General features: G+C 44.0%; 1 protein-coding gene across 1 annotated transcript in view; it reads left to right on the top strand.

Annotated features, from left to right (window-relative positions):
* Nucleotides 1-16352: 16352 nt before the first annotated feature.
* The window catches only part of STAC2 (SH3 and cysteine rich domain 2), a 52734-nt gene continuing 48193 nt past the window's right edge, over nt 16353-20893 (top strand). Inside the window, exon 1 of the mRNA XM_042471143.1 lies at nt 16353-16593. Coding sequence (XP_042327077.1) covers nt 16495-16593 — 99 coding nt within the window. The 5' untranslated portion in view covers nt 16353-16494. The remainder of the gene's footprint in view (nt 16594-20893) is intronic.

Genomic DNA, 20893 nt, shown 5'->3' with positions numbered 1-20893 from the left:
ACCCCAACTTGAATAGGAAAGAATATACTATTTTTTAATTCTATTAATGTCACCTCAACATCATGAAACATATCCTGAATTCTTTGAGATACTGTATTGTTCAAATTGTCTTGTTCAAAAGAAGGATTGTATTCATTTATCCTCACATAATCTTCTCCAAGCATACACAGAATGGCATCCTTTATACGAGGAGAAATTAAATACTCAGTTGTAGTATGATTCTTCCCACAGCTAGTAATACGATAAATAATACAATAGGAAGGTTCAAGTACACTGTCATTATATTTGTTAGCTGACAACAAGAAAATCATATTCTGAGGTCTTGCTAGGCAGGGAAAAAACAGCTTTCCTTGTTTGTATAACTGGCATGTTTTGTTTGTAAATGCCACAAAAAGAAAGTTTAGGAAAGTATTCATCTCCTATGTATGAAAAATCTATACTTCATGTATTCGTCACAATATTTTCTGTTTTTAACCTGTTGGAAAAACTGAAGACTGTGGCTTCCCACTGTTTTGCACCACTAAAAGGTTAGACATCTGCTGAGAAATTCTTTGGTCAATATTCACATTATGTTTCAACTTTTTTACTGTGCTGATTTTCAACCACGGATCCATATCTGATAATACAGGAACTGAAAAATTAATTTAAAACTTAAAACGATAGCAAAAAGAAGAGACGTAGAGATGACCCAGAAGAATTCATTCATTGAGAAGCATCCACACTTGTTTGTTTGCAAAGGGGAAGGGAATGGGGAGAGGAGCAGTTAACTTAGCCGTTGGCTAAGTCTTGGCAGGTCCAAATCTCTCTGATGCCAAACTTGCCTCTGCTACCCAGAGCTTGTTATGGGATTAAAGCTTTAGGAGAGGGGGAGGCTATGGTGGAAAGCTCCAGGTGGCAGGTGCACATTCTTTCTGCTGCGCACATGCCTTTCCATCTTGCCTTACACTGTTGACGTATGCGCCTTTGCCCACCATTATTCTCTCCCCTCCCCAACATACCCCAAAATGTCCTGATTCGTACCTCTGTGGATACATGTACCCCAGGTAGGGAATCACTAGAACCATTCTGTCTGTCTGTCTCTCCAGGCACTGGCTTTTTGTGAAAGCACGAGGAATAATGATATCACAGCAGTACCAGAGTTGCCATGCCATATGAGGTATGGATTTGGGATTACCAAAAAGCTCTGACCCGCACATGTGGGATGTTTGCTAGGTCAACAAGGCTATGCTCCTGTCAATGCTGTGGCTGGGGAACAAGTGGCACTCCAACATGCATTAGACCTAACCAGGGATGTAGCTACGAGGGTACACAAAATGAGCACATTGCCACCCAAATAACAGTTCTGTCTCTCTGAAAAATTTTCCTTTCAATTTCTAGCATACAGAGAGTGAGACATTGAAAATGGTTGACACTTAGAATTCTTGTATTTGCTGTGTCTGCATTCCCTTTATAACTTTGCCTGCCCCTTTTCTTGGTATGAATAAACTCTATTTCTAAATGTTATAGTGCTAGAAATGTGGGGACCAAGTGAAAAATTAATTTGGGAAGGCACAGTTTTTACAATTCCCTCATTTCCCCTCCTTTAGCTACATCCTTGCCACTAGCCATGATAGCCAATGCTGAGGTATGAAGAGAGTTGCAATGCAACAACGTGTAGAGGGCCACATGTTCCCCATCCATGTATAAAGCAGCATGAGGTTGTGATAGATGCCTGTGGACTGGCTAGTAACAGTAAAAGGTAACAGGGACTGAAAATTGTGTTTTTCGGACCACACCTTCTAGAATCCCATGCCCCAGTGTGACCACAAGCCATGATGGCTGGTCAGTTCTGCGACATATTGAGCCTTATTACACTAGACAAATCTTGCTCAGAAATGGGATTTTAAAAGTAGAAAAAAGCCACAAATGCAGGAGGTTTTTCAGACACGTTTGCACCAAACAGCAATAATGTGAAAATAAAGTGAACGGAAAGTGGACAAAAACGACACCTTTTTACTTTCAGGACCTTCCCGAAAGTAAAAAGGTGTCATTTTTGTCCACTTTCCATTTGCTTTATTTTCACAACAAGCATCGGCTGAAAAACCTCCCGCATTTGCGGGTTTTTTCCTACTTTTAAAACCTGTTTCTGAGCAGGATTTGTCTAATGTAATAAGGTCCATTGTTCCAAAAATAATTTCCAAACTCTGAGAGATACTACACTCCCTGCCACCCGCTCATCCATACACGTGATCTTCCCTTATTGGCATCCTGGTGTAAGCTAGCTGGGAGTCTAAGGCCCCATTCCCACTGGGCTATAAAGCGACGAATCTTGTTGGGAATCTGGCTCGGATCGAGTTCCTGTATCATATTCGAATCACGTCCATCGTTCCCATTACAAAAGGGAACAAATGGATTCGGTTTTTCTAGACCCATATTCTTGTTCCTATTGATATTTCTTCATTGTATTTTGACACAGACTTTTTTGTTCCCTGTTCCCATTGCCTGTCTTGAACCAGTTTTTTTCTTTTTTAAGCTGTCAATCCAGCTCTTAGGTGATTAGACGTCACAGTGAGGTCAGTTGCTTCGATGCATTTTGATGCAGGCTATTTTTGTTCCTGGTTCCCATTTGCGTCTTTCAAACCTGTTTTTTGGGGGCGGAGGGGGGTAGCAGTTAGTGGATTGCTGAAGCACCTGAGTGCTTGGGCAGCTAGGCGTCATTGTAACTGGAAGAGGGGAAGAAGAAGAGGAGGAGGAGGAAGAAGAAGAACGAGGAACAAGAGGGGGCTGGCTTGGTGGAGAATTGGAGGAGGCAGACTGGCCATGCAAACCCACTGGGAGACCTTGGGCATTTCACACTCTCTCAGTCTCACAGGGGAAACTAAAGGCAACCTCCCCCTGAAGAAACTTGCCAAGGAAACTCTGCAGGGTCGTCATAAGTCCAAAGGGAGTTGAAGGTACACAACAACAACAACAACAACAACAATAGAAGAAGAAGAGGAAGAAGGGGGAGAAGAAAGGAGGAGGAGGAAAATAGGAGAAAGAAGATAAAAAAGAAGACGAAGAAGAGGGGAGGAAAAAGAAGAGGAAGAAGAAGGGAGGAAGAAGAGGAGGAGGAGAAAGAGGAGGGGAGGAGGAAGAGGAAGAAGAGGGAAAGAAGAAGAGGAGGAGGAGGAGGAAGAAGAAGAGGGGAGGAAGAAGAGGAGGAAGAAAAATAAGAAGGGCCCAGCCGGCCAGCAATAAACCCCAACTCTCAGGACTCGGGGCAGGGGAGTGCGCGCACACCAGAGAGAGGCTGCAGCCACACTCTTGGCACCTCTTTCACTCTTTTCTGGGTCTAGGCTATGGAATTCTGGGAGTTGGAGTATGTTGTCAGGCCCAGAGTGGAAGAGGAGGAAGAAGAAGGGAGGAAGAAGAAGAGGAGGAGGAAGAGGGGAGGAAGGAGAAGCAAGAAGGGAGGAAGAAGAGGAGGAGAAGGAAGAATAAGAGGGAATCCAATTCAGATCCAAAGGTCTTGCTCTGTGTGTGTGTGTGTGCATGCCCAGTCCCACAACAAACTCCAACTCCCATGAGGGGCAGGGGACCACACAGATATGTGCGCGACAGAGAGAGAGAGAGAGAGAGAGAGACTGAGGCTGCATCTACACTGGAGAAATCACTCGGTTTGGCACTGCTTTTAAGCATCCTGGTTCAAGGCTATGGCATTCTGGGAGTTGGAGTTTGTTGTGGGCCCAACTCCCAGAATTCCATAGCCTAGATCCAGGAAAGAATGAAAGTGGTGCCAAACCAGGTGATTTCTCCAGTGTAGATACAGCCTAAGTCTCTCTATCTCCCTCTCTTTGGGGCCCCCTTGCCCCAGGCTAGCTACGGGACTGTTACACATGCGATCTCTTCCTGCACCACCAAGGAAAGGCTACACAAATGGGAAAATGGTGCCGGGAACGCCAGGAAAGAGAACAAAGCGGGTGACATCCCAAGACCAGCCCCTGTAACACTGGCCCACCCATCACAATATACCCGAATCGGACACCCAGTGTTCCCATTAATTTACCCCGGATTGGACACAGTTCCTGGCAAGAGAACCGCTGGAAAAATGGTGTCAGCATAATCCAGGTTATCCACCGCTGATTCAGGTTTTCGCTAGAGAAATCGATCAAAATAGGATCGAACGTGAATTCAAATGGGAACCATGTCCCTATAATCCGATTCTTGATTCACTTCATAGCCTAGTGGGGATGGGGCCTTAGATGCTTTCTCTGAAAGTATCACAATACGGCCATGAGTATCCCATAACTAGATTTGTAGTCTTTGGGGCCTGGACCCTTTTTTCCAGTGTTCAAGGTGAAGAGGAGGAATCTCAGTGTGAGAATGGTGTCTTGAAACTTTATGTGTACTGTGCATATTTTTCTCAGTACCAGGTATTGTTGTTTTTTATTTGAATAGCATACTCTGTGCAACTGCGGTTGATGTTTAATGTGCCCATGCTTAATTACACTATTAGAGGCTTGCCTTGGAACATTACCCATCTAATATCACTCTTCTATTATCAACAGCCCCACCTGCTGTGACATCATAAAGGGTTGCTCTTGAGGTCTCAGGTTTTGGCCCTGGGATAATGCTGACCTGGCAACCCTACACCTTGACCAAGCAAGGAACGACAGAGGTGGGCAAGATTGGCCACTCATTCCAGAAGGATTTGCACCTGTCTCACACTTTGCATTGCCCTGTGTACATGTCACTTCCTGATGACTGCATTGCAGCATTTAACAAAGTGGGCACAAACAATCAGATGCAAAGAGTGAGGGCAAACAGGTGATGAAGGACAGAACAGTGCGTATGTGCCATATGGTTTGCCTTACAGCTTCTAAGTAGATTGCCTGCTCCCCTTAGGCATGGTAGAGATAGTGTTCTGTAGATACAACTAAAATTCAATTGCTAGTTCAATGAGTTTCTGCATGGAGAATGACTATGGGAGGAGGCATGTGCCGATGCAGGTGTGCTTTACCTCAAGTAGCAAAATGTCTTTGGCCAGTCTCGCCATTGAGCATAAATGCAAGAAGTTCCCTTATGCTGCCTTCCTAAGGATATCAGTGCATCCGCTGCAAAGTAATGAACCTAGGCAGCCTGAATTCTGTGCCAACAAAAAACTGAATTCCACAGCCTCTATCAATAATGCAAACAGAGTGACTTTACATACTTCCTTTGTGTGTGTGTGTGTTGCATAAGTTATACTGCAATTGTGCATCATTTATTCAGGATTTGCTAGTCATGGGGGGAACAGGGACACTAAAAACTTGACTTAAGTATGGACAGCCTTCCTCAGCTTCCTCTCTGGCTTCTAATTTGGCTGGCATTGCCCACCATGTATATCTATATAGCTGAAAGGATCAGAAACATGTTTTTAAAAGAAAATCAAAGCAGAGTATATCAGGAAGAATGCTGTACCCATCACCACTTTCTGTGCCATTCTCCTATGTTATAACATTGGCCCTATACAGACAGGCCAAAATAAAGCTGCTTCAGATCACTTTGGAGGTATGGTGTTTCAATGATGCATGCGTCCTAAGAGTCTGAAAGCTGCACCAAAGCTGCACTCCAGTCCTTAGGACTGGAGTGTGGCTTTGGTGCGGCTTCTAGACTCTTAGGACGCATGTATCATTTAAACAGCATACCTCCAAAGTGACTCAAAGCAGCTTTATTTTGGCCTGTCTGTATCAGGCCATAGTTATAGGAAGTGAGTGGGGAGATTAAAAAGTCAGGACTAGAAAGAAATAGAAATGTGTATTCTGCACCGACACCCTTGTCATTTCAGACAGGAATTGGTTTATTTTCAGGCACTTATTTTTATTATCTGTGTATTACCACAATCCCATTACTTCCACCTGGCTCTTTTCTTTTGAAACTCTTGTCCTTCGTCCACTCATTTTTCAAAATTGGTTTCCAAGATTGCCAGTTTTAGTGTGTGTGTGTGTGTGTGTGTGTGTGTGTGTTTTCCCCTTCTCTTGTACTTTAAATTCTAACACACCTTCCAGTAAAGAGCAGCCAAATGTCTTATTAGCAGAGCTTGAAAATGTTAGCACCCCTCCCCATAATGCCCACAATCTTACCAGCTAGTATTATCTAAAATCTGTAATGTGTGGGGGATTCTGGGAATCATTTTTTTTAGAGTAAACTTTTTCATACTTTTCCATACTTTTCCCATTAGAACTAGCAAGGACTGACCCCAAGAAAAGAACATGATGCCTCACAGCTACCTTGTATTTCTATTACTCATCTGACTTATAGGGAAGAAAATATAGTAACTTCCTTGGTGTGCGTGTGTGTGAGAGAGGAGGGGGAGTTGTAGCTGTAAGACAAGTTGAGCTGACTCCCCTTTTTATTCAGCTTGAAAGCCAATTCATCCTACCTCCACCTCTTAAGTTGCTTGACATGATGCAAGCAAAGATACCCTGCTGCTTTTCCTTATCAGTGCTTTCTGATCCACTTTTCCCAGATTGATGCATTTTCATCATCTCTCCTGTAACCTGGTTTTCTAAGCAGCCCCCTTGTATCTATAATGGTATCAAGAAATTGGATCCTTTTTTTCACAACAATGATATCAGCACTTGGGATTTTTGCTGTTTTATTTGTGGGGAAGGGGGATTATTTAAAAAAACAACATGACAGCTACTGTAATTTGCCAGGAGAGGGAATGAAAGAGGAAGGAAGAAGGGAGGAACAGGGGACTCTGGTGCTCATTGCAAGGTCACTGGTATAGACAATGGCTCATTTTCTTCCCACACACACATCTTCCCTTTAAAAAAAACACCCGACAGACATACTGCTCAAAGAAGTAAAGATAATTATGGCTTTCTTCCACTACAATTAACACACACACACACACACACACACACACACAATACTTTAGATTGTTCACCCTGTCCATCCGATGACTTCACCCTCACCAATTCATACACTACCCACCACTTTTTACTCATAATGCAGCTACCATCCTCCCTACGCATTAAATGTTCGAGACATATTTTATTCCAGCCGTCACCCTGCTCTCCTCTTAACCCATCCTTTCTCTGACCTTCATCATCCCTGTTTCTCCTGGAAATAGCCACAATCCCCAAAGGAGCATTTAATCTCACCGGCTGTGGGAAGGGGAGGGTTGTAGAGCTTAGGAGGCATGAATTGTTTTGGACCAGCAGCTTGCAGAATCTTCTAGGCAGCTGGCTGGTTGGGGGATTTTGGGTGCTGTAATCCAAAGGTAATGTTTCCAGGATCAGTGAGGAGGGGTAGCATTGGTACAGAGACAAGAACAATGAGAGACACCAGAAAGCTGAGGTTTCAGCAGTGGCATCACTAGGGTTGCATCACCCAGTGTGCCAACTCATGGCATCACCTCCTTTGACCTCCTTCCATATCACACTATAACGAATTCTTAGAGCCCTGGTGGCACAGTGGTTAAATGCCTGTACTGCAGGCATTCATAGCTATAAAGTTGTAAGTTTGATTCCAGGGACTTCAAGGTCCACTCAGCCTTGCATCCTTCCATAGGTCATAAAATGAGTACCCAGCTTATTGGGGGGCAATTAGCTTACACATTGTAAACTGCTTAGGAAGTAGTGTTGTGACAAACCAGTTTTTTTTCTTCTCCTCCATTCATTTCAAAAATCCCACTTTCAAAAGGTTATTTTTCTCTCTCGAGAAGTATTTTTCACAGATTTCTCAAATGAAAATAAAAGACAAGGGAGGCAAACATTTACACTAATTACTTAGCATTTCAAACTCATTTAGCGTGTCAAAAGGAAGTTTGGCAGCGTTTTAGAGTTCTAGCATTCCTCTGCTAGAAAAACCCAATATGAACATTAGCTTTGCTTATGCAAAATCCTGAAATCCTGGCCATTGAATTAAAAACCAAAATTCTTATTCGTTGATCAAGAAGTGCTCATAATTTCTTCTCTTTAAAAAGCTTTCGAAATCTTCGGATAATAGATATTTCTTCTGTTTATCGAAATTTGACTATTTGACATCACTATTAGGAAGTGCTTAAATGTAGAAATGTATTTGCTATTGCTATTAGTAATGTTTTTTTGTACTAATGTTACTCATAAATTTTAATTCTTGTATGCCACACAAGGTAATGGGAATAGCTGTGACATAAACAGCAAAATTAAAACTATATCTTTAAATTAAGGTAGTATAAGCATGCCCTAAATGCATTTACATTTACACAGTTTCGTGTAAACTTCAGTGTTCTCTTCCTAACAAAGGGATTTGTGGGCTCAGAAAGGATTTGAGACAAATGGGATCTCAAAGGCAGTAGCTTTTTGTCTTCCAAATGGAATTGAAAGTTTGTTTCCTGGATTCAATCTCCCAGTACCTACATGGCCAGAAGGAGGAGGGGCCCACCTGCATGAATACCCTTCCATACCATTTGATTACAGCACCTTGACCAAATGCATGGCTTGACCAAATGCAGGGCCATCATCCTTTTCCCCCCTCCTGTATCATTTTTAACACCTTTGCCTGATGAAGAAGCTGGGGACCTTCTTAAACATGCAACAAAGTTAATGTGCATTTTGGTTGGTCCAATAAAGGTATCACTGTCTTGTGGATTTTGGATGATATAGTGGGCCCTTCCCTTATGCAAGGGATCTGTTCCGGATTCCCTGCGTAAGGGAAAAAAATGTGTATGCTTGAGCCCTACTGAAAACAACGAGGCACGTGCATGTGGTGCAGGGCAGCATGCGCACACCATTGCTTCAGTGTAAACTGAAAACCACATATGGTGCGTCTGTGTATGGCATGGGCACACTGTACTGTAGATGCCAGCCACAGATGCAGGCGAAACCGCAGGAATAAACTCTTCTAGAACATAGCCACATAGCCCAAAAAACCCACAAAAAACTACGCTGTGCTATAGTTTCATGTGACTACATTTACATAGATTCATGCAAAAATTTGGTAAGATGTGTATTTTACAATAATAATAAAAAAATACAATTTAAAAAAATAAAACTCAAGGCCTCTCCTTTCTCTGCCCACTGAGCCTTGCCCCACTCACACTTTCTCTTTTGCTGAGCTCCAGGATTTTACAGGGACGTGGGCAAACACCACAGCCCATTGCTGCTATAAAGCAAACATGTAGGTGGTGTCACTCCAACCTTAGGCTGTCACCCAGTGCAGTCTGAACTCCCTGCAACCCCTAGTGACACCCCTGGGTTTCAGCAATGGCACAGCTTCCCTTCCACCCTCCGTTCAACACCTCCCAAGACCTAGTGTTCTTTCTCACTCAAAAACAAACTTGTCAGTAACTTTCCTGTTGCTATTTATAAATGTAGGTTTAGTTTGTTGCAGCCCAAAAAAAGCAACCAAGGACTCCTGTGACACCTTAAAACTCATAAATATATTGTGCTGTAATAAATGTTTTAGTAGGTTTTAAGGTGACCTCGGGCTCTTTCTCGGATGTCCTGATATTGCCCTTTTGTGTTGTGCTATCAGTAGTTGCAGGTCCTAGGAAAAATTGTACAGTACTGTGGGTTTGTGGTGACTTCATCACACTCCCAACCATCTGGGAAATGTGTGGCCCTTGAGTCAGGTCTAACCAGTACAGCCAATAGTGAAACATGATGGGAGTTGTAGTCCAATAACATTGTGATGACCGCATGTTCCCCGACTGTGACTTACAGCTCTTTTTAAAAACATTATTTATAGTGTTTTTAGTGTGTATTGTATTCATGGTGCATATAGGAAAGGGAACATTGCTTTAAAGTCAAATCCACTTTCTACTGATTTTGATCTAAACTGAAGTATTTCAAATTGGAACTGGGAGAAGGAGGAACATGAATGAATTCTAACTGATAGAAGTTCATTTTGTTATTAGGTACCCAAAGCGCCTGTAGAATTCAGGGGACCAGAAGGGAAGGGAAGGAAACACAATTGTTTGCTTGTTTTATCCTGGCTCCCTGCAGCACATTGCTTGGAAAAGTCACCAGTTGGCATTACAGTTTCCAGAATCCCCCAACCAGCATGGACACTGGGAGTTGTGGTCCAAAAAAGTAACTTTCCCTATAAGTTTTTATTGAACCATTTCTTGGATATATGATATTTTAAAATGTGTCATTTGGATCTAATTTTTTTAAACTGGCGTCTTAGGGTCCTTCCAACAAGGCAATTCATCAGATTTTACCTGGGGGCCCAGGCGCATTTGCTAGTTTAGATCAAAATTTGCAATTCTCATTGTGAATTTCCCCACAACTTTTTTGTCTTATGACCCAAAAAAATTAAGTTAAGGAGGAAAAGGCAGGAAAACCGCATAGGCTTTTTGATGGAAGATGCTAGTAATTTTCCCTCTGGAAGCATCCTACATGTTTCATGGAGAATATTTTTAAATTGTGTTTAATTATAGGCTGTCTGTGCATTCTTGCATTATATAGGCAACGGAAAGGCAGGATACAAAGATGATGTTTCTTTGTTTATGTCGCACCATCTGTGCAAATGATGATTTAAGAGGCCTGCCATGAAGGGCATATAAACTGGAACAGAGCATAGAACTGGATCAGAGAAGCAGAACGTACAGACATGGGAAACTCATGTCAGGCCATCGGTCCATCTAACCCGGTCTTATCAACTCTAACTGGCAGTAATGGCTTTTCAGCATTTCAGGCAATGTTTTTTTAACTAGCTCAACATGGAGATCCCTGGTCTTCCCTGGTGGTCTCTCATCCAAATACTAACCAGCACAACCCTGCTTAGCTTCCCAGAGCAGTCTGGGGCTGTAGCCACACTGCAGAATTAAAGCAGTTTGAGACCAGTTTAACTACAGTACTATGACTCTATCCTTCAGAACCCTGGGGTTTGTAGCTTGGTGAGCCACCGGAGCTCTCTGGCAGACCAGGCTGAATGTCTCACCAAACTACAAATCCCAGCATAGCAGTTAAAGTGGTGTCAAAGTGCTTTAATTCTGCAGTGTGGCTACACCTGAGGTCAAGTCTGCTCACTTATGATGGTGTTAATTTCTGAATGATCTGTGGAAGATCTGCAACATTTTTTTTGGCTCTCAGTGGTTTAGTAGCAGAAACAACAAAGCGATCACAATTACATGTCAAAAATGAAGGAAGCCCAGGGTAAATGTGAGTGGTGTAGGTGTGTGAAAGAGAGAGAGAAAGGATCATGAATTCAGTTCAGTTTCTGGTACTGTAAGCTAAGTACTAGGCTTAGAATGTGCTCAGAGGTACCCTGTTCTTCCATTCTCCTGTCTTTGTTTTTTGCACCTGATGACTCTTAGGATTCTATTCAAAATTTGGGTGATCTGAGAAGCCTGATGTCTCACGTCTGGACTGGAATGGGTTGTTGCAAAGGTTTCATGAGAGCCAGTGTGGTAAAGTGGTTTGAGCACTGGGTGACCTTGGGCAAGTCACACTCTCTCAGCCTGACAGAAAGGCCAAGGCAAACCTCATCTGAACAAATATTGCCAAGAAAATTCTGTGCCAGGGTTGCCTTAGGATTGCCATAAATCAGAAATGACCTAAAACACACACAAAAAGGCTTCACAGAAAAGCTGGATTAGGACAGAGGAGGGATTTAACAGAAGTAAAAAGGAAGTGAAGAGCTAGAGTGGTATAGTGGTTTGAGTACTGGACTAGGACTCCAGGAGTCCAGGGTTCAAATCCCCGCTCATTCATGGAAACCTACTGGTTGACCTTGGGTAAATCACACTCTCCCCACTTAAGAGCAGTGGTGCTACTAGGGGGTGCGTACTACATCAGGTGACACCCTAAGAGGGGGGAGGGTGACAGTACTGCTCCTCAAACATTGGCAGGGTGTTCGACTTAGGGAGCTGGGGATGTTTAGCCTGGAGAAGAGAAGGTTAAGAGGTGATATGATAGCCCTGTTCAAATATTTGAAGGGATGTCATATTGAGGAGGGAGCAAGCTTGTTTTCTGATGCTCCAGAGACTAGGACCCGGAGCAATGGATGCAAACTACAGGAAAAAAGATTCCACCTCAATATTAGGAGGAACTTCCTGACAGTAAGGGCTGTTGGAGTGTAGTGGAGTCTCCCTCCTTGGAGGTCTTCAAGCAGAGGCTGGATGGCCATCTGTCGGGGATGCTTTAATTGTGATTTCCTGCATGGCAGGGGGTTGGACTGGATGGCTCTTCCAACTCTACGATTCTATGATTCTATGAAAATGGTGAAGATATGGTATGAGTAGGATGAGACTCAATGGGAAGAGAAAGGAGAAGTCGCAGTTTCTTTAACATTTTAATTTTTAAAATAACTTACTCTTTTAAATTTTTATTTAAAAACATCACCTTTTATCAAATTTTCACTTCAACCACATTAAACTATATATCTGTAACTGCACTGAGGTTGTGCGTATGATATTGTAATTTAAAGGTATAGTTTCAATTTTGCTAGTTGTTTATGGTGCGAAACACACTGCAGAAATAATCCAGTTTGAGACTGCTGTAACTGCCCTGGCTCGGTGCTAGGAAATCCTGGGAACTGTAGTTCTGTGAGACATTTATCTTTCTCTGTCAGAGAGCTCTGGTGCCACAATGAACAACAATTCCCAGGATTCCCTAGTACTGAGTCAGGGCAGATAAAGTAGTCTCAAACTGGATTATGCCTGTACTGCAGCCACTCACTCACAAACCACAAGGTTGTGTGTTCAATACCATCCAGGAGCTCCAGGTTAACTCAGCCTGGCATCCTTCCATAGGTCGCTAAAATGAGTACCCAGCTTGTTCGGGGCAATTAGCTTACACTTTGTAAACCACTTAGTACATCAGTAAGTGGTATATAAATGTACTTGCTATTATTTCTGCAGTGCGTTTTGGACCCAAGTCACAACTATCACCATGACATTCAGCGATATGCAGGAATTACAATTAATGGGTAACACTGGTACAAAAAACATGACTAAAGATTCTGTATGATGAGGGATAGGAAGAGGTCAGTGGGGTGGGGTGACAACATGAGTTATGGCACTTGGCGACACCAGCCTTAGTGACGCCACTGCTTAAGAGGAATGGATCCTCTGAACAAATGTGGCAAAAGCTTTATGATAGAGTTGCCATAAAGTCAGAGTCGACTTGAAGGTACATAATAAAAACAAAAAAAGAGAGATGACTTCACACTGGTGATCAAGAGAAGAAAAGGAGGGTGGGTAATTCCAAGGTGGGGAGTCAGGGGGAGAGGAGACCCTTAGACCATGGAAGGTGGTGGAACTGGAGGATGGAAGATCACAGGTAGTGATGATGTCTAATTAGGATATAAAAACTGAAATGCAGAGAGGAATGCCATGAATAGCGTTGTGGTTAAGGGCATGAAGGTAGTCATGGGTCCTGGAATAGAATTTCCCAGGGTCTGGACTTAATGAGAGAGGAGACAAGTGATTAAAGCCAAAGTGAGAGAGGTGGAAAGTAGGCAACGGGTTCCAATTACGACCTCCATGAGGCCAATGGGAGAGCACCCTCCAGACCCCTATTTGTATATAAAAAGTAGGTTTTCTATGTCCAGAGGCAGTATATTGGTCAGAGGCTGGGGACAAACAAGAGGCATCTGGAGGACCACAACTGGAAACTGGAGTAGTGCAAAAGATTTTACTATTGATTTTACAGGATTGCATTCCAAGAGAAAATAGCTGAAATAGGCCACCTGGCCAGGGCTGGCCCCAAAATGGTTGCTGCCTGAGGCAAAGCTGTCAACCCTGCCCTCATGATGGGACACCAGAAGTACCACCACAACATGAAAAGTTGTGAGGATGGGTGTTTTGGTTTTTTGCTTGCACTCCCAGGAGATATGAGGTGGAATTTCAAGGGATGCAACCAAAGATATGTGCATTCATCTGGATTCAGATTTCTTTTGCCAGTCAAGACAAAATCTAGAAATCGCCCAAATTCACAGACGCACCTGCAGATCGCAGTCAGGAAGAAAGTGCCATGTTTTGACAAAATCGTGAATGAGGCGCAGGAGCAACGAAGTCATTGAATTTTATGTTCACAATTAGGTTTGATTTTGTTTGCATTTTTTCCTGAATGAATTAGAGTCTAATTGCCCAACTTAGATTTGCATCTAAGTTAAAAGCTTTTTTTTAAAAGCTCAGTTTGATCAACCACAGTATTGTATGTGGTTGAAACATTCGAAATTAGACTTCTTAGTCTTCAAGTGTGATGTTACTTTTGTAGACAGTGCGGACATTAATCACACATTTCCTGTAGAGGTGTGGGGCATAGAAAAGGTTGGGGACCACTGCTGTACCGGATCTGAAGAGAACCAGCTACCTTATGATGGGTAAGAGGGCAACCATTCCCACCTCCCTTCTCAGGACCTGCTGCCTCAAGAAGCAAAGTAAAATATCATCCAAAATCCACAAAACAGTGATACCTTACTTCAAAAGCTTGCAACATATGTTTTAAGGGATATTTCAGTACCTTTGAGACTAACTGAAAGACAGAAGTTGCTAGCATGCGCTTTCATAGAGGCTCAAGTCTGGCTCAACAACCAGAACTCAAAGGCACAGCTGGAAAATGACTATGCAAAGGGATCTTGCAGCACCTTTGAGACTAACTGAAAGATAAAAGTTGGTAGCACTGAGCTTTCGTGGACTTGAGCCTCTACAAAAGCTCATGCCATCAACTTCTATCTTTCATTTAGTCTCAAAGGTGCTGCAAGATCCATTTGCATAGTGATCTTCCAGACTACATGGCTATGTCTTTGAATTCTGGTTGTGGTGGTGGTTGTTAAACGCCTTCGAGCTGATCCCAACTCATGGTGACCCTGTGGATTAGACACCTCCAAGACCTCTGTCTTCCGCTGCTCTTCTCAGGTCCTGCAAATTCATACCTGTGACCTTTTTGATAGAGTCCACCCATCGAGCTTGTGATCTTCCTCTTCCTCTACTTCCCTCCACCTTTCCCTAGTATCATTCTTTTTCCAATGAGTCCTGCCTTCTCATGATGTGGCCAAAGTACGACAGCTTAAACTTAAATATCCTGGCTTGATCTGTTCTAGGACCCACTCTGGTGCCACAACAAACTACAGTTCCCAGAATTCCATAGCATGCAGCCATGGCAGTTAAAGCAGTGCCATTCTGCCCTGTGGATGCAGCTTTATTGGACTTTGCTGCATGGAAGGCAAAGCAGCCAAGCTTGACTGCCCCTCCCCTCCTTTGTCTGGTCTCCCCCAAATACTCTCGTACCCCCCTTCCAGCCCTGGCCTTCCTATTGGTAGAGATGTCCACGCCCCTCTCCCCCAAGGAGCCAATGAGAGAGCATTCCTCTGTCTACCTTCGCGTTTAGCACCTCCAAACCGGGGAAGAGGCCAGGTTAATGAACCCCTCGTAAAAGGGAGCTGATGGAGAGGCACGTGCCAACAATCAAGAATAGGGGCGGGGTCTGTGGAAGGGGGAGGGGCCAAGGGGCTCCCAAAATCCAAAACCTGGAGGAGGAGGCGCAAGCTCTTCTCTCAGAAGCTTTGGTCAGCCTGGATGTTGTGGGGAGAAAATAGTTCCCAGTTGCCCCCCAGTTCATGAAAGGATTTGAGTGAAAAGAAGGGGAAGGAGGAAGAGGAGAAGAAGAAGGAAGAGAGGAAGGGGAAGGAGGAGGAAGAGGAGAAGGAGGGGAAGAAAGAGAAAAAGCAGGGAGAGAAGAAGAAGGGGAAGGAGGAGGAGAAGAAAAAGAAGGGGGAAAGGAAGTAAGGGAAGGAGGGGAAGAAGGAGGAAGAGGAGAAGGAGGGGAGGGAGGAGGAGAAGGGGAAGAAGGAGAAGGGGAAGAAGAGGGAGGGGAAGGAAAAGAAGGAGAAGAAAGGGAAGAGGAAGGAAAGAAGGAGGAGGAGAAGGGGAAGAAGAAGAAGGGAAAGAAGGGAAAGAAGGGGGAGGGGAAGGAAAAGGAGGAGAAGAAAGGGAAGAGGAAGGAAAGACGGAGGAGGAGGAAGGGGAAGAAGAAGGAGGAGGAAGAAAAGAAGGGGAAGAAAGGGGGAAGGGGAAGGAGGGGAGGAAAAAGAAAGGAGGAAAGGGAAGGAAGAGAATAATAGTAAAAATAATATTTATTTATTTATACCCCGCTCTTCAGCCAAAAGGCGATCAGAAGGGGAAAAAAGACGGGAAGGGGAAGGAGGAGAAGGAGAAGAAAAGCCCGGCAAACTAGACCATCTTCTTGGCCCCCAGACAGGCTCCCATTCCGGGAGGAAGGCAGGCTACCCAACCCTGCAATAAACAGAAGCCGTGGAGCTAGTGGGGGGAGCCTGGAGTGTTTGTGGGGAGCAGGGTTGGTTCCCCCTAAACTAGGTCATTTTGGGAGGCTCCTGACAAGGCAAGGCAAGGGGGAGGGAGGGAGCCCCTGAAAGAAGGAGCGGAAAGGCAGGAGGGAGGAGGAGGAGGGGGGGGGGCAAAGGCGGGAAAGGATTTAAGGGGCTGCGAGGGAGCCTTGGAGCTTCCAGCCAGGAGAGCAAGGCAGGAGGGCTGCGGCTGGGCATTAAAGGGGCCAAGAGGGTGCCTTCCTCCTCCTCCTCCTCTTCCTCCTCGCCATGACTGAAATCACCGAAAAGGAGAACGACCCCCAGCAGCACAACCCCGACCCCCAGCAGACCCCCAGCACCGGTGGTCCCAGCCTCCAGGAGACCAAGGTAATCAAGCCTTTGGGTACCTTTCTTTCTAGGTCTCTGCTGCATCCACACTGGGCCCACAACAAACTCCAAGTCCCAGAATTCCATAGCCTTGAGCCAAGACACTTAGAGCGGTACCAAGCCGGGTTATTTTGGGGGGGAGGTTGTTGTTGTTTTCCCATAGGGAGCACAATGGGGTGGGGTGGGATCTTGGATTGCACCCAGACCCATGGAGATAAAAGGAATGCCCATAGGAAAGCCATACTTGCCCATTGAGAATCATTCGAGGATATTTCCCCATAGAGGATGACTGGAGAATATTTGCCCATAGAGAATAATAAGAGGATACTTGGCCATAGAGGGTCATTGGAGAATACTTGCCCATAGAGAATCATTGGGGAATCCTTGCCCATAGAGAATCACTGGAGAATATTTGCCCATAGAGAATCATTGGAGAATCCTTGCCCATAGAGAATCATTGGGGATTACTTGCCCATGGAGAATCATTGGAGAATATTTGCCCATAGAGGACCATTGGAGAATCCTTGCCCATAGAGAATCATTGGGGAATACTTGCCCATAGAGAACCATTGGAGAATATTTGCCCATAGAGAATCATTGGGGATTACTTTCCCATAGAGAATCATTGGAGAATATTTGCCCATAGAGGATCATTGGAGGATACTTGCCCATCAAAGACCATTGGAGAATATTTGGCCATAGAGAATCATTGGGGAATACTTTCCAATAGAGAATCATTGGAGAATACTTGTCCATAGAGGATCATTGGGGAATACTGTACTTGGCCATAGAGGATTATTGAGGAATACCTGTCCATAGAGAATAACAGGAGAATACTTGCCCATACAGCAGTGGTACTCAACCTTCCTACCCCAAAGGGGTCGCAAACCACAGATTGAGAACTGCTGCCATAGAGGATCATTGTAGAACATTTGCCCATAGAGAATAATAGAAGAATACTTGCCCATAGAAAATCATTTATGGATTCCTTTTTTGGTGTTGAATGTTTTAGTAACCCACCTCTATATACTCTATGGGCAAGTATTCTCCAATGATTCTCTATGGGCAAGAATAGTTTCCCTATGGGCAAGTACTGTCATTTGTTTCAGTACTCCTTATTTTCCTGATCTGAATATCCTGAAGGTGTGTGCTGTGCATGTTTCTCCTGCCATTAAAGTAACAGAATCCTTTTGAGTTGCATGTGTCTACAATCATTGTACATCAAGGGTCAAATTACAGGAGGGGTGTGAAATACCCTCCCTGCCATTTGATTTGACCTTCTAAAAATGAAAAAAACTGTTCTGCTTTCTCCGTTTCCCCCTTTAAATATAAACCAGCTTTTCAAATGGGTTGAGTATCCCATTCTTAAATGGCTGAGGTCTGAGGGTGGCAAGTCGACTAGGAAATTGCAGAATTGCCACCTTTCATTGCCAATTGACCTCAGCCAATTTAAAAAGCAAATGTGAGGTTGTAACCATGCTGCAGTGCATGCATGGCCATGCGACTGGCGGATAGTATAGCTGCCACACTGCTGAGTTCTTGTATTAAGGGGGGTGATGAGAGAAAAGGAGGGGAAAGGGAAGAGGGAATGGAGATAAAGGCCCATTGCCATTTGTGTATATATGTGTGTATATGTGTTGGTGTGAAGGAAAGAGAACTGGAGGGGGAGCTGATACCAAAGGGTTACTAGCGCAAGAATTTAATAACATCTTAATTATGGTGAGGTGGGGAGGAGGAGGACTTGGAAACCAGCAATTTAGCCTGGCGGGTCTCTCTCTGTGTATATATGTCTCACTGCAGCAGTGTGACTTATTAGCGCACTCTTTAATTGCAGACTTTGCTGCTATAATAGTTGTGTTCTTTAGCAGCTGAAAAAATCCGGAGGCAAAGAGTGCCTTGGGAGGATCATACTTTTGCAAAGAAGAGGAGGGGGAGGATGAGGAAGAGAATGGCTTCATTCAATGTAAAGGTTTCAAAAGAAGGAAAGAGAGAGGCATCGCCCACCAAACCTGCATTCTGTTCAAATAGCAGCCTATGGGATGCCTCTAAGAAGCCTACAAGCTGGGCATTTGACTGACAGAAGTGGTCTTTATATATCACCTGAGACCAAGCTTCTGGTACTCAGAGTAGTGGGGCTCCTGCACATGGAGGCTCCATTAGGTATGCCAGCTGGTAGACCTGTCCTCCACTCAGAAAGATTGTATTCCTGTCTTTATAGTTCTTATGTTTAAGTTTTTATGAAGATGAAAAGACTTCCAGTCAGAAGCAATAATACACATCCTAGTTGTCACCTGCTAAAAAGAAAAGAGACAGGTTAGGGAAGGGGTCTGAGTTGCTTAGGCATTGTTTGTTCAGTTCCGTCAACCTACATTTTTACTCTTTCCCAAACCTCGCATCTTCGCTGCATGTTGGACTACAAATCCCACCATCCCCAACCAACCTCTGCTGCCTGGGGGTTATGAGAATTGTAATCTGACACACCTTGTTTGCGGAAGGTTATTCTGCTCCCTTGCCATTGTGGTTGAAGTGAAAAAGCTTTCTTCCTATGTTCAAAGACATATTTGTTGCTCATCTGGATGCAGGCAGAGAGAACAGATTTAGGGGAAAGTCATGACTCAAATGAGGCCCCCCAAAACCCTTTAAAAATCAAGCTGGGTAGAGAATCAGACCTCTTAGATGTTGACTTGTTTTAACTGAGATGACAGCTTCAAAGGACTATAAAAAGTGTGGGCTCTAATGATGTGAGTCTGCAAATGTGGTCTGGAACTCAATGGCGTTTTTGTCAAAATTAGGTTATGATGCAACAAACTGGAAGGAGTCTAAAATGCTAATAACTGGGAGTTCTGTCTCCCTCTCCAAATTAAAACCAAGATGCACATGACTCAAGGTGTGGATTGACAGGCTTTGATGTCAGTATCCCTGCTGATGTCAATGCTGTGACGTTGGCAGTTGGTGGATCTAATATCCTGAGTGGGTTTAAAAATCAAAGGGTTTGGACCATTATGACTGTCATGCTGCTGACTCTACCCTGGTCAAATACTTGTTGCAACCATCACTCTGTGTGTGGGGTGTGTGCGCGCACATACATGCACACTTGTCTCATGCAAACATAGCAGAACATGTTGATATTTTAGTCTACAATTCACCCAGTGGGACGTTATGTGTCAGGAATGGGGGAGAGTAAGACACAGTGTTCTACAGGTCCCTTGTGTGGGTGAAATATGCTGAGTTGGCTCTAAAGCCTGTGTTTTGGGCCAGCTATTGTTCCCTCAGGTTGTTCCACCATGTTGTCATCAATTTGTAAGCTTTTGGATCTTGCTCCCTCCTGCTCCCACTGCTGTTTCACAGGTGCAGGAGGCCAGCAAGCTTTAAGATGTGCTGAAGTACAGTGCTCAATTCCAACAAGTGTGGAAGTGGGGATGATGTACTCCCAAAACATCTGTAAGGCCCCAGGCTTGGGAAGGCAGAAATCCAGACATACTTTAATACAGCTGGTCCTCCTTATTCGCAGATTTTTTTATCCTTGGATTCAAGCATCCATGGCATCAAAATATTCAGAGAAAAAAGTATAAATTCCAAATAGCAAACCTTGATTTTCCATTTTATATAAGGGGCACCATTTTGCTCTGCCATTATGTTTAATGGGACTGGAGCATCCATCGATTTTGTTATCCATGGGAAATCCTGGAACCAATCCTGGAGATTATAAGGTCTCACTGTACCTTCAAGTAGTGATGCTTGTTTTTGACTACACCACCCCAGAAAGGCTACCCCATGTCTTTTGGCTACTTGAGGTGGAGCTGTCAAGTCACACGGTACTCAAGGCTGATCTCTACCTAAGATAGAAAATTGCACAAGCACTTCTTCCTTACCAGGGAAAAAGCAAATAAAATAAGTAACCATTTGCAGCCCGTTCATGTCACTTAAATTCAGTTGCCTGAGGCATTTATCTCACTCTTCCCCATGGTAGGATTAGTTCTGCATGGACTCCAGGATGCCCATGAAGGAGGGAGATGGGTGACTGAATCTTCACTCAGGCAGAGAAAAGGTCCTTCTACCTAGGAACTGAATGTGTTCAGAAGAACAGCTTAGCATAGCCTTCCCCTGCTATGTGTTACTTCTCTCTAAATAAAATGTGATTTTAATTTGTGTCTGTGTGAGAGAGAGAACCAAGAGGACGAAACATTCAAACATACAACGCAGTCACTTGCAGCCAGAAATGGTATAGTCCAGGGAAAGTTTTACTAATTGATGCCACTTTCTGGAATCATACAGCTCTCCAGATGCAGCCTTGTACATT

The sequence above is a fragment of the Sceloporus undulatus genome, chromosome 6 (genome assembly GCF_019175285.1).
Source record: "Sceloporus undulatus isolate JIND9_A2432 ecotype Alabama chromosome 6, SceUnd_v1.1, whole genome shotgun sequence".
Lineage (NCBI taxonomy): Eukaryota > Metazoa > Chordata > Lepidosauria > Squamata > Phrynosomatidae > Sceloporus > Sceloporus undulatus.
Note: the sequence above shows the minus strand (reverse complement) of the source record. Positions and strands in the feature narration are given on the sequence as shown.